Source organism: Haemorhous mexicanus, chromosome 11, assembly GCF_027477595.1.
Source record: "Haemorhous mexicanus isolate bHaeMex1 chromosome 11, bHaeMex1.pri, whole genome shotgun sequence".
Lineage (NCBI taxonomy): Eukaryota > Metazoa > Chordata > Aves > Passeriformes > Fringillidae > Haemorhous > Haemorhous mexicanus.
Genome location: NC_082351.1, coordinates 6,192,602 through 6,206,953, shown reverse-complemented (window position 1 = coordinate 6,206,953; position 14,352 = coordinate 6,192,602). Strand labels below are relative to the sequence as shown.

At 38.3% G+C, this 14,352-nt stretch overlaps 1 protein-coding gene across 1 annotated transcript in view; it reads left to right on the top strand.

Annotated features, from left to right (window-relative positions):
• The window catches only part of SLC6A11 (solute carrier family 6 member 11), a 105,313-nt gene that overhangs the window by 17,567 nt on the left and 73,394 nt on the right, over positions 1-14,352 (top strand). The window contains exon 5 of the mRNA XM_059856150.1: positions 11,704-11,836. Within this exon, the coding sequence (XP_059712133.1) occupies positions 11,704-11,836 (133 nt within the window). The remainder of the gene's footprint in view (positions 1-11,703; positions 11,837-14,352) is intronic.

The window sequence follows — 14,352 nt, the reverse complement described above, 5'->3', positions numbered from 1 at the left end:
GTCAACCTTAAGGAGAGAGGGCTTGACACAAGAAATGTGTCATTCTTTTCATGTTTTGCAAGCTGTACTAGAAATTTCAGAGAAAATTTACTGTATTTGCTGGGAAATGCCCCCACAAAGGCAGGAATGATGAATCTGACTCCATGCTCTCAGAAGGCTAATTTATTACTTTATGATACTATGTTATATTAAAGAATACTAAACTATACTAGAGAATACAGCAAGGATCCTTACAGAAGGTTAAAAGATAATAATGAAAACTCCTGACTCTCTCCAGAGTCCTGACACAGCCTGGCCCTGATTGGCCAAAGAACCAAAATAATTCACAGCAGAATGCAATGGAACAATCACCTGTGGGTAAACAATCTCAAACACATTCCACATGAGCACAACCCAGGAGAAGCAAATGAGATCAGAATTGTTTTCCTTTTCTCTGAGGCTTCTCAGCTTCCCAGGAGAAAAATCCTGGGCAAGGGGATTTTTCAGAGAATGTGAAAGCTACAGAAATTCTGCAGAGGAAAGCCTAATTTCACTTTTAAATTGGGGGTGTGTAGAAATGGGTAATGAATGGAACAACGTTCAACCCTGGAAGGGATTTAAGGAGAAGGAGCTAGGCTGGATAGCAGCAGATGTGGCTCACCCAGGAATGATTCATTCTGTTATGTGTAATTCACAATGGTTCTGCTGGAAGAGGTAAATATTTCAGAGTGATGCTGTAGCTGAGGGACTCTTGCTAATGTGACCACAGGGAATTGTCTGTCTGCTGCTTTGAGAAACAAGCCAGGTATGGAATTCAGTGGATTTCCAGAAATGAAGTCTTACACTTTAAAGAATTTCCAGTAAATTTCTCTCAATCTGTAACTCATGGATTATCTTCTAAAAGCTGAACTCCTTCTTTCCAATCCTTGAGCACTGATGGCTGGGAGTAAACGTGGGTATCCAGCAATATCTGTCAAGGACCATTTTTAGCTCTTTTAGAAACCTGTGGGTATGATTCCTGTTTTAGTTTCCTGTAAACCCTCAAAAGAGAGGTTTGGACACTACACAGAGCCTGGAGCTCTTATTCTGGATATTCCAGAAAAGCCAAAGTGTCAGCCCATATTTTCTTGCAGGAGAATTTGGCATCCAGACCCTCCCTTGATTTTAAACACTTTTAGTGGCTAAATGTGCAAAAAAATCCACTGGGATTTATTTAGCTTTGCAGCTGTAGCCATGCTTGTTCTGGAGGTGTTTCAGTGATTACCACACCACTGCCCTGGGAAAACACCTGGCACAACCAGCCCGTGTTTTGTTTCCCAAATCTCAGACTCTTGAGGGGGGGATACAAAGCCTAAAAGGAATCATTTCTTTTTCAGGCACTGTCTCTGTCAGATATTTGCCCTCTGTAGGGTGTTAATGCTGTCATTGTGCCACTCTTGCCCATGTCATCATCACATCACAGAGCTCCTCAGGGCAGCAAGACAGAGCAGGGGCAGGCAGTCCCCAGTGTGTCTCTGCTCCTCCTCCTCCTCCTCCTCCTCTCCTGCTCATCCACATAGTAGGATTTGGGTGGAAGGAAGATCAGAATGAGTTTACTGCAGCCTGGGGGTGTCCTGCTGAATTCTGAATTCTGACAGTGATTCAGGGTGTGCTCTGTGTAGTGCAGGAGCAGTGTCCAGCCCTGGGCCAGCACAGGAGGGATCTGGAGCTGCTGGAGGCTCCAGGATGGGCAGGGGATGGAGCAGCTCTGCTGGGAGGAGAGGCTGGCACAGCTGGCATTGTTCACCTTGTTCACAGGAGAAACTTTGGGATAATGGAATTGTGGCCTTCCAGGGCCTGGAGGGGCTGCAGGAAAGATGGAGAGATGTGGGAAATGGATTTGTAGAAAATTCTTTGAATTTGATAAATATTTATATAGTGTGTATTTGTATGCAAACTTTGAGAAAAGAAATGTTGATTTAAAAATGTCATAGAATAGGAGAGATATTGTTGGAACTAGAAACAAGGCATCCAACAGAGAGACTTTGGGCAAGGGCATGGAGTGCCAGGAAAAGTGGGAAAGCTTCAGTCTGACAGGATTAGGGTTAGATGGGATATGGGGAGGAATTCCTCCCTGTGAGGGTGCTGAGCCCTGGCACAGGTGCCCAGAGCTGCTGTGGCTGCCCCTGGATCCCTGGCAGTGCCCAAGGCCAGGCTGGGCAGGCTGGGAGCAGCCTGGGACAGTGGAAGGGGTCCCTGGCAGGTCAGGGGGTGGAACTTGGTGATTTTTGAGGTCCCTCCCAACCCAAACCATTCCATGATTGTGTGCTACTCTGGGAGTTAGATTTCATAAAGGTTATCACTGCTCAAATATGTACTCTCCTCCAGGAGAAGGGAGAGCTCTCCCTCACATTTTTGCTCAAGTCCCTCATCAGAGGTATGTGATCTTCCAACTATTACTTTCTGTTTATGCAATGCAACTCAAAAAAGTCTTTAATCTGACAGTTATCTTTTACAGTCCTGTAATGCACAGGAGAGGATTTAGGTGTTAAAGCTGAAAAATGTTTCCCAGCTCTGATATTTCCAGGACATAGAATGTTCTATACCTGTTCTCTAAGACAAGATTGCACCATTCTTTACATTTTCAGTGTCAAAAGATAACAAACCACACCAGAGGAGAGAAACCTTTCAAAGCAGTACATGAAATCCAGTAATGAATTGACTGAAGAATTAAAAACACTCTTTTTAGATTCCTTTTATTGAAGGATTTTTTTTTTTTTTACCTTTATCTATATAAAACATGTTTATCTTAAGTAAAAATCCAAGAATTTCACAAAGTAAGCTGCCAGCCTTTTGGTTTCACAGTTTTATATTTAGCATTCAGCACAGATTTTTTGTTTATCAGTATCATTTTCCAAAGTTGTCATCTAAGTAGATAAGGCAGTGGAGAATATCTCAGATCTTTAATATCTTGTGTTCTCTGGTTCTTTCAAAACAACTTGTTCCTTCTCAGCTATTTCTTTTCCACCTTGGAGTTGTGCAGTCTGGATGCATGGACCTGCCTCTCCCAAATTAGACAGCAATTAGCTCAGATTAGACAGCCACAGGGAAATGTTCCCCCTTCCTGACAGGTATTTTGGCAGGGGAAAGCTCCTGGCACTTCAAAATCCACAGAGGGTTCTGGTGCCTGGAATTGGAATACTGAATTTTCACAATTCACAAATATCTGCTCAAGTTTCTGAGTCCTAAACTCTGCATTTGCACAGGATACCTGAATGCATTTGGGTATGAACTATTCAAAGTAGCAAATTTTCACATAAATAAATGAATATTAATTGCATAAAGTGCAATGAGAGAAAGAAAGACGTGAGTCAAGGAAACAGCTTTAGATAGAAGCTTAAATTTCCTTTCACACAGGAATGAAGGGTGTCTAAAAGATCTTAATCCTTTTCCTCTAAACTGGTGAGCAATCTGTACAGCACTGGCCCTCAGGTGTGTTATGATTTTTGAACAAGGAGCTCAGTGACAAGGTTCACGAGGTAAATATGGGCTGGGTTTGACAACTGCAGGGATAAAGTGCAATAAAATATAAAATAAAAATATAAAATATAACATATATAACATATAACAACATATAACATATAACATATAAAATATAAAATATAAAATAAAAGGCTCTGTGCAGGGGCACTGCAGGATTTCATTGTTTTTACACCCTCAGGATGCTCTGAGGCTGGCCCAGGGGAAGAGGGAGCTTTGCCCCTGAGCTCCTGGCTGGGCACATCCCCTGGACAGGGCACCTCAGGGGGCTCCTCTGTTTGGGTGCTGTTTGCTGCTGGGTTTTCTAAAGCCAAGAACCTTGGGAACTGCTCCAAATGAAAGTGGGAACATGAAGGGACCTTCCTCTAATATTGGAGCTGTTCTTCAGCTTCCCAAATCATGAAATAACTCAAGAAGTACCCCAGGACATTCCTTTCAACACTGTGTTGGCAGCTGTTAGTCCTCTTTCTGTTCAAGAGCCTGTTCCAGCTCCTCCAGCTTTATTAAAGACACTCTTTCCCAGGAAAATCCAGTGTTCCCATCTCCAATAAATAGTGCAAGCTTTCAGAAGGTTTGTTTTCAAATTTGGGTGGAAAGGCTGCTTTTCAGTTATCTCAGAACCTTCCCCTCTCCAGCAATTCCAGCAACAGAGGAGCCCTTCTTCCTCTCCCATGCACTGAGGCACCAAATTGAAATGTGTTTTAGTACTTTCTCAAACAAGAGTCCCATTTTCAGTAAGTACCTCATGTTGAAATCATCTCCCAGTGGGATTTTATCTGGGTAAATTTTGTGTAAATTTTGCACATGCAATGATGTCAGTTGAGGGAACAGAGGTAACTCTTGGCAGTGGGGAGCACCAGGTCCTTGTATGAGGTCTAATTTCTTCCTGGGTTCATGATTTTATTACTTTATGTGTACTGAAAATATGCTAAAATTTTTCTGTTTATAGTTCTATAGTTCTAACTATTTAGATGGTTCCTGACTATCCATTTTTATTTCCTTTTTAATCCACATTTATATTTAGATTCAAGTGAGTTTGAAGCCAGGCTTACAATATTTGTTACTCAAGTAGAATTAATCTACACTGTGGTAATTTTGTCGTGATTTTGTTCAGACCCTTGTGACCAGACCTCAGCATTTCTGACAGCCCCCCCTTTGGAGATGTGCCCTATTATTCCCCCAAATTTACTTTTTATCCATTAGATTCCTGGAACTATTGCCATTTTTATTCTGTGTTATTTACAGGAAGAAATGTAAGAATCTTCACTAACATTTAGCCAGTTTAAATGTGTGTGAACAGAGGCAATGAACCCTTCAAGCCCAGTGTGAGACACCCCAAATCCACTCTGGCTGGGGTTTAATATTCTACTCACAGGCAAGATAGGCTGTGCAGAATTAATATTTGCTACTACTGAATTAAAGCCTTGCCCTGGTTTGAGTTAACCTTTGATTCCAGACTCCCCCCATGGCAGTGCAGTGTGTGTCCCTCAATATTCTGCCCAAGAAGCTCAAGTGCCACCAATCCCTTGGCTTCTCTCCCAGGCTCTGGGTGGGTTCAAGGGGCTGAAGGGCTCAGTATTTTTACACAACAAAACAACACCCCCCTCAAACAGCTACAACAGCAAAACAAGCTCAATACCTACAATAAACACTTTCAAACTCTCATCAATTTCTGTTTTCAGTGAGATCCAACAGTAATTAATGATTTGTGTTGTCAGTGCAGGACAAATCTTTCTCACAGCAAAGTTTCACACAGCCTGAAGTTGTTGCCAGCAAATTCTGCTTAAGCTGAGCTTGTGCCAAGCAGGGATTTGATGTTCTGGAGTAATTCAAATGCTCACCTGCAGTTGTACTGCCAGCTACTGTGGTCTCCCAGGTTCTTGGGGAACCTGGGCGTTTTATCTATCCAGGAAAGTTGTTGATAATCATCTCTTCAAATAAAGAAGTGGCAGCAGTGAGTTCTGGTGAGAAAGAGTCAAGACATTGCAATGAAATATCTGTTAGTTCTCATTTGATATAAGAGGGTTTTGAAGATGCTCAGGTTAACAAGTCTTGATACACAGGATAAAAGTAGTTCTTTCTCTTCACCCGAGTGTGGTGCAAAGCAGCTGAGCTATAGATTCACTACAGAACTTTTCAAACGTTTGCTCCTTCAAATCAGAGGGGAACACATTGAGTGCTGATTTTACTGCTTGTTTCTGTGCATGAAGAGCTGAGGAGAACAGGGCAGTGCAGGGCTCTCACAGGTAAGAGAAGAGAATGAAGGACTAGAAGAAGGTACACAACTTTTTTTGGTTGTTGTTTTCAGTGATTTATGGCTTTAGGTTTTAGGTAGAAGCTGCACTGAGCTCTGATCTGACCCCCTGGATATCAACCTCACTTCTCAGACACCATATATTTTCAAAATGCTTCCCCTTTTTCTTTTATTTCATTCGAATAATAAAAGAATAGGAGTAGATGTGACTCTACTGAGGCTTTGTGAGAAGAATTTCATGTTCTGATTGCTCCCTCCTATCAAAACTTCCTCCCCTGCTGCTGTTGAGATGGCTTCAGCAGCAGAATTTAGGTCTGGCTTTAGGGAGAGCTGTGAGGGATTTCCCTGCTGGCCTCTGGGCAGGACTTTCCCCTCCTTGGATCCATTCTTTGCACACGTTTTATGTTACACATTAATTATCACTTCTGGGCTTGTTGCTGCTCCCTTTCGGAGGGAAACACCAACCCTTTGTTGTGCTGGAACAAAGGAAGCCCAGAGCGATTGACAGCGCTTGGGGGTAATTAACTCCTCATTATGGTGCTGACAGCTCCCCTTGATTGGCACCACGTGTCCGTTTTCAGTAGGACCCGAGGGGATAATTAATTGTGGTGAGCCCATTAATTTGCCATTGTGACACTTGACAGAAGTATCTGGCCAAGAGTCCTGGGTGGAGGAGATGTCTCTGCTCCTTGGGGCTTCAGAGCATCCAGGAAAGTCTGAGCTCCTTCTGCCCCCAGGAATTGGTTGCTTTTAAAAATCTTCACCTCAAGGCTTCATTAAAAATTATGATTTTAGGAAAATGAAAGAAAAATTATGAAAAAAAAAAAGGAAAAATTTAAGAAAAATTATGTTCTTAAGGCAAAGGCATCTTTTGGTGGGTGAATTATTTCAATCATAAGAGAGAGAACATTTATTTATGAAGTTGTTTCGTGGATAGAGAAGAGCAGTGTAGGAATTGAAGTGACTTGCACACCCATTGTGGAAAAGGAACCTTACTCATGTTTGGGTTCACATGTACATAAATAAATCCAAATAGCCAGAAAAATCCTGGTTTGATTAAAACATATGGATTTTTTTTCATTTTTAGTTCACAGTGAAAATATAGCTAAATGAAATGTCACTATTATTGTGGCCCAACCATAAATATTTAGTTTCAGATTTCATCTTAAAAATGTACTGTTTTAAAAGGCATTTTAGTATTTATTACCCTATATTATTTATTTCTTTTCTTATCATATTATGCCAATTTTTGTCCTGGTTTTCTTGCAACTAAATCCTCTTCTGGGTGATCTAAGAATTCAAGGACTTCATTTGGGTTTAGATGAGAATTTGCAAAGAGGGTGGACTCCATTCTAGGCAAAATTCCACATTCATCTGTCAAACAGCTTCGAAGAATTTGAATTTTAAAGATGTATTTCATCACCTCTCTGAGTAATTATGTCTCAGGGATGTTGTGTGCAGCTATCAATTATGTCCTTCCTCTTCTTGATTAAAATAACCCTTCATTAAAAGCCACCTCTCTTCATTTGGGTGCATTTTGATGACAGAACTCCAGGCACTTTGCAGGTCTAGGCTGAGGGTGCTCTGTGCTGGATCACATCTCTCCAAATTAACTGGTGTAGACTAAAGATTTGAAGACTAAAGATTTGAAGACTAAAGATTTGAAGAATAAAGTTTTGAAAAATAAAGATTTAAAGAATTAAGATTTGTAGAATAAAGATTTGAAGAACTGACATTTGAAGAATTAGGATTTGCAGACTAAAGATTTGAAGAATAAAGATTTGAAGAATAAAGATTTGAAGAATAAACCCAGTTCCTGGGTGGGGAGGAGATGTGGATGAAGTGGCAGCAATTTTACATTTAAGCAGACAATTCTCCAAAAGTTGGTGTTGACTTCCTGCCCCTTTATTTCGGAGTGGGAAGATCTGTCTGTATTGATTGGGAAATGTGGAGATCACTTCTGGTGGTTTGGGTTTTCACTGGGATTTTTGTTTGCCCTGTGAATTCTGTCATTCCCCAGCTAAAGAGGAAATTTCAAACTCACATTTTGTGGCTGGCTGCCTCCCTCAGGAGCAGCAGCTGCAGCTCTGGAGGTGCTTCAAGATTTCCATTTTCCCTCTTGGCACCTCCAGCCTCCCACTCCATCACTCCAGGAATTTCCCTTTGCAGATTCCTCCTTTTTATTATTTGTAAATTTCATTTTATTTCATTTAAATATTTCTATCTCCTATAAACTTTTTTTCATATAAATATTCTATATCCTTTAACCATTATATTTTATTAGCTGGAATTACAGGATCAGATTTTATATCAGTTTATTGACTCAGACAATAACTGGACCAAATACAAGAGGAAGAATTATTTTATATATTTGTGGTTTGCTTGGTTTGATTTAATACCTAACCTTTCTATAATTGTAATTAAATTATGTGTATACCTCTGTAGATATTAATTATATAATCAATTAAAACCAATTAAAATCAATTAATTTCTTTTCACTCACAATGAGGGGGAGGAGTACAAGTCTGAGGTTGAAATAATTTGTAATTTATATTTATTTATTTATTAACTTATAACTGTCAAATATTCATTTCGAATTTTTATTTATTTATTAAATTATAACTTTATTAATTGATTAACTTAGTTTATTATTTATTAACTTGAAATACAGATTTTAAGAACTCTCTGCCCAGGATGGTTTATTATTAAAAAACTTTTATGTGGATGTCTTTATGTGTGCATATGTTGCTTTAAGTGGCTTCAAAATTTGAGGTTTTGAAAAGAAATATTTTAATGTTATAGCTCCAATTACAAAAGAAATTCATGAAATTTAAGGTTAACAGGTAAAAATAAAGGTTAGAATTTTTTTGGGGGCCATTCATTTAGGAAGTGTTTTATTTTGAGCTCATGTATATTGGGAGCTAATTCAAATAATTTATTTTTCTTTGACTTTAAGGAAAAGTTGTTCTAAAATTAAAATTTTCTCACTGACCTGAAAAAATGAAACCTTTTTTCATCTATAACCAGATCCAAAATACCTGGAATATTCTGCTTTTGTCTTTTGTCTTCCTTTCCACTGTATTTTCAGTAGTGACTAAAGAGGAGTCCTTAAATCAAATTAATTCAGTTTTCACCCACTGTTCCACAAGTAATGCTGGTTTTCTTCAAATATTATAATTTTTTTTTTTATAATTAATTCAGTTTTAGCCCAGTATTTCATATGTAGGGCTGGTTTTCTTCAATGTTACATTTTTTTTCATAATTAATTCAATTTTATCCTGGTTTTTCATTTGTAATGCAGTTTTCTTCAATACTATAATCTTTTTTTAATCCCAGTTTTTCACATGTAATGCTCTTTTCTTCAATATTATATTTTATTTGTAATTAATTTTGTTTTATCCCAGTATTTCACACATAGCGCTGTTTTAGCTCAATATTAGAATTTTTTTGGTAATTAATTCAATTTTATCCTGGTTTTTCATATGTAATGCCATTTTCTTCAATATGAGAATTTCTTTTTTTTGTAATTAATGTAGTTTTATCCCAGTATTTCATATGCAATGTTGTTTCCTTCACTATTATCTTATTTTTGTAATTAATTCATTTTTATCCTAATATTTCCCATGTAGTGCTGTTTTAGCTCAATATTCTAATTTTTTTTGTAATAATTCATTGTTATCCCAGTATTCCAAATACAATGTTGTTTTCACCAATATTATCATCTTTTCTTGTAATTTTTCTAGTTTTATCCCAGTATTTCCCAGGTAGTGCTATTTTAGCTCAATATTCTAATTTTTTTTTGGTAATTAATTCACTTTTATCCCAGTATTCCATATCCAGTGTTGTTTTCTTCAATATTATCATATTTTTTTATAATTAATTCAATTTTTTCCTGGTTTTTCATATGTAATGCTGCTTTCCTCAATATTATAATCTCTTTTTAATTTAGTTTTTATCCCAATATTTCCCAGGCAGTGCCATTTTAGCTCAATATTCTGATTTTTTTTTTTGGTAATTAATGTAGTTTTATCCCAGTATTCCGTATGCAATGTTGTTTCCTTCACTATGATCACTTTTTTTTTGTAATTAATTCTCTTTTATCCCAGTATTCCATATACAGAGTTATTTTCTTCAATATTATCATCTTTTTTTTTTTGTAATTTATCTAGTTTCATCCCAGTATTTCCCAGGTAGTGCCATTTTAGCTCAATATTCTAATTTTTTGGGGTAATTAATTCACTTTTATCCCAGTATTCCATATCCAGTGTTGTTTTCTTCAATATTATCTTTTTTTTTTTTTTGTAATTAATTCAATTTTTTCCTGGTTTTTCATATGTAATGCTGCTTTCCTCAATATTATAATCTCTTTTTAAATTAGTTTTTATCCCAATATTTCCCAGGCAGTGCCATTTTAGCTCAATATTCTGATTTTTTTTTTTTTGGTAATTAATGTAGTTTTATCCCAGTATCCCGTATGCAATGTTGTTTCCTTCACTATGGTCATTTTTTTTTTGTAATTAATTCTCTTTTATCCCAGTATTCCATATACGGAGTTATTTTCTTCAATATTATCATCTTTTTTTTTTTGTAATTTATCTAGTTTTATCCCAGTATTTCCCAGGTAGTGCCATTTTAGCTCAATATTCTCATTTTTTCGGTAATTAATTCACTTTTACCCCAGTATTTCACACACAGTGGCATTTTAGCTCAATAATCTAATTTTTTTTTTTTTGTAACTAATTTAGTTTCATCCCAGTATTTCCCAGGTAGTGCCATTTTAGCTCAATATTCTAATTTTTTGGGGTAATTAATTCACATTTATCCCAGTATTCCATATCCAGTGTTGTTTTCTTCAATATTATAATTTTTTTTTGTAATTAATTCAATTTTTTCCTGTTTTTTCATATGTAATGCTGCTTTCCTCAATATTATAATCTCCTTTTAATTTAGTTTTTATCTCAATATTTCCCAGGCAGTGCCATTTTAGCTCAATATTCTGATTTTTTTTTTGGTAATTAATGTAGTTTTATCCCAGTATTCCATATGCAATGTTGTTTCCTTCACTATGATCATCTTTTTTTTTTGTAATTAATTCTCTTTTATCCCAGTATTCCATATACAGAGTTATTTTCTTCAATATTATCTTTTTTTTTTTTGTAATTTATCTAGTTTTATCCCAGTATTTCCCAGGTAGTGCCATTTTAGCTCAATATTCTAATTTTTTTGGTAATTAATTCACTTTTACCCCAGTATTTCACACACAGTGCCATTTTAGCTCAATAATCTAATTTTTTTTTTTTTGGTAACTAATTTAGTTTCATCCCAGTATTTCCCAGGTAGTGCCATTTTAGCTCAATATTCTAATTTTTTGGGGTAATTAATTCACTTTTATCCCAGTATTCCATATCCAGTGTTGTTTTCTTCAATATTATCATATTTTTTTTTGTAATTAATTCAATTTTTTCCTGGTTTTTCATATGTAATGCTGCTTTCCTCAATATTATAATCTCTTTTTAATTTAGTTTTTATCCCAATATTTCCCAGGCAGTGCCATTTTAGCTCAATAGTCTGATTTTTTTTTTTGGTAATTAATGTAGTTTTATCCCAGTATTCCGTATGCAATGTTGTTTCCTTCACTATGATTTTTTTTTTTTTTGTAATTAATTCTCTTTTATCCCAGTATTCCATATACAGAGTTATTTTCTCCAATATTATCATCTTTTTTTTTGTAATTTATCTAGTTTTATCCCAGTATTTCCCAGGTAGTGCCATTTTAGCTCAATATTCTCATTTTTTTGGTAATTAATTCACTTTATTTCAGTATTTCACACACAGTGCCATTTTAGCTCAATAATCTAATTTTTTTTTCTTGTAACTAATTTAGTTTTATCCCTTGTAGTGGTGTTTTAGCTCAATATTCTGATTTTTGTCCCTCTTTTTGCCCACGGAAGACGGAGGGTGCTGGCGATTTCCGACGGGATTGAGCACATTGGGAATCTGCGCTGGGAGCTCGCCCTCTGCCTCCTGGCTGCTTGGACTATTTGCTATTTCTGCATCTGGAAAGGCACCAAATCCACTGGAAAGGTGAGGCTGGCATATTTATTTCCACCAGAACATGAGAGTTTCACAGGTGTGAGGAACTGTAATTAATTGTAATTAAGAATTTTTCGTATTTTTTGTTCCTTTTGCCTTGGTGATTTGCTTTTTCTCTTATACTCTCAGGTGAGGCTGGGTGGTTTTGTTTTATTTTTGTTAATTTAGCAATGAGCTTTACTGTCAAGAAACCAGGTTGTGTTGATTTCTGTGCAAAAATTCTGCCAAATTGGGATTTTGCCCCAAACTGTCAGGAGTCAAAACTCTCAGTCCCACAAGGAGGTCACTGAGAGTTTTGATGCACATAAAAAGATAATTTAAAAATACAGATTGAACACCAAGAGCAGAAATAAGGAAAGCACTCAGAGAGGGGACCAAGACAGGCATATTATGGGGAAAAATAAAAATATTTAGCACTTTTTGAGTGAATTCCACTCAGTCCTGGGAGCAGGGAGCCATGGGGTGAGGGAGAAGCTGTCCCTGGAGTGGAGTCAGCCACAGCTCTGAGTAGAGTCTGTGAATAATCAGCTCCACTGAGAGAGGAAAAGAGCCACAGGTCTGGAGGGAGGATCTAAAACAACCACTGGTTTCTTGGGTTGGAAATTAAGGAAACCAGGAGCAAAATTGCTGCATTGAAATATCTGATTTTCAAATGTTTCTCACGTAGTTTGGGTTGTGGTTGAGGATATTTTTATTTCTGTTTTAGTGACCTCTGTGTATAAATGAAAAATTTGAAATGTAATGGATTTTTGAAATTTAGAAAACACCAGAGTGAAATTTCTCAGTCGTGTCAGCTGCACACATCCTTGGTGCTATCAACATTCTGGCTGTTCCCAGTTGCTGATTCTGGGTGTGTTTGCCAACTGTGCCACTCAAGCTGCTGCTGCTGCATTTGCCATGCAAGAATTCCCACACACACAGAGATTCCTGCAGCCCCACCTGCACCAGTGCAGGGAAAATCACAGCTGAGAAACCCTGCCAGGGGCAGGGAGTGATGCCTTGTGAGGGCTGCCCTGGAACAGAGGCTGGGCAGAGCTAAACAATAAAGCAGGGATTGATTCCAAGGATCTCCTCCATGGATCCACCTTGGGCAGCACCAGAGCCCAGCCAGGGCTGCACCCAAGATGACCCAAAATGGCCCCAAAATGGACACGGGGTCTCTCCCTGGGATCAGCTCTGCTCCATTTGCACCTTGCAGTTCATTGTCCCAGCCCAGCTTTAGCCCAGGCACTCCCACCCTGCTTGTTTTTCTCTCTCCAGCCCACGGGGTTTGTGCTCCTGGGCTGAGATTTGGATCATTTGTCCTTGGTGCCCAGCTGGAGCAGGAATTGTTTTGTCTCCCTGCTCTGTGCAGAGCTCACCATGCCCTGATGTGAAGCTCAGACCCCTCACAGAATGTGAAAAATAGAAAAGCTCAAAGCTGAGGCACCAGGATGAGAATGAACAGTTTAGAGTCAGGGGAAAAATCCCAAAGAGAGGAGTCTGGAGAGGCCAAAGTGATCCAAGGGAATGACAAGATCAATGTCCTCACGCCTTTGACGTGGGCTCAGGGAGGTGAAGGAGCATTGGAGCTTTCTGAGGGGCTGCAGCTGGTGGGGAAGAAATGAAACTGAGCAGAACTGGGTTTTTTCTCCCTCAGAAGGAATGTCTGAGGATGGAAATGTATTCTAGCATGGTTTAATCTGCCCCAGGGGTGCAGGGAAAAGCTCAGTGACTGCATGTGTGTGCACGCATGCCAGGCTGGGCCAGAGGCACTCACAGCCAGGGCAGTGGGAGCAGCCCTGGGCTCAGGAGGGGCTGAAGTGACTTTGGAAAGGATTTATTTTACATTTCTGGAGTTTACATCCAGGATTTTATTGTTCTTCCATTCTTTCAGTTTATAGCATTTCCCCAGAACCAGATCTTGTGCTTTGAAGGTGGATAACCTGTCTGACCTTTTCTTTTTCTGATGGCTTAGCTAAACCCTCAGCTTTAGGTAGGTGGAATAAATTGATTTTATTTCAGTGTGATTTTGATAACCACCTTTCTGATGAGGTCAGCCTGGGAAAGAACAGCCTGTCTTGGGCATGAGAAATGGGATAATAAACTTTTCAACAAGCAGAAATAACTTCTAGTCTTGCCACAGAAGTGCAAAGGGAAGGGAATTCATACCCAATGTTCAGCTTTAGAGGTCTCAAGCTCAAAACATTTAGCCCAGGGTTCTGTAAGAGGCAGACTCAGGGTGTACTTGCAGCATTTAAATCACTTTGCCACAAGCAGCTGCTCTGTTTCCAGAATCCTGAGGAATTCCTTAGGACTGGTGAATTCCCACATTTCTCAGGAGACCCTGTGCTACCCATGAACCTGCCTTTCCAGAGGCTCCCTGGCCCTCAGGAAGGATCTGTCCTAGCCAATATTGATAATTCAATATCACATTGATAATTGATATAATATTGATAATTCCTTTTTCCAGCTCTCTTTCTGCAGTGCAGGTTTTTTTCCCTGGGCATTCATTTACTGGTTTTAAT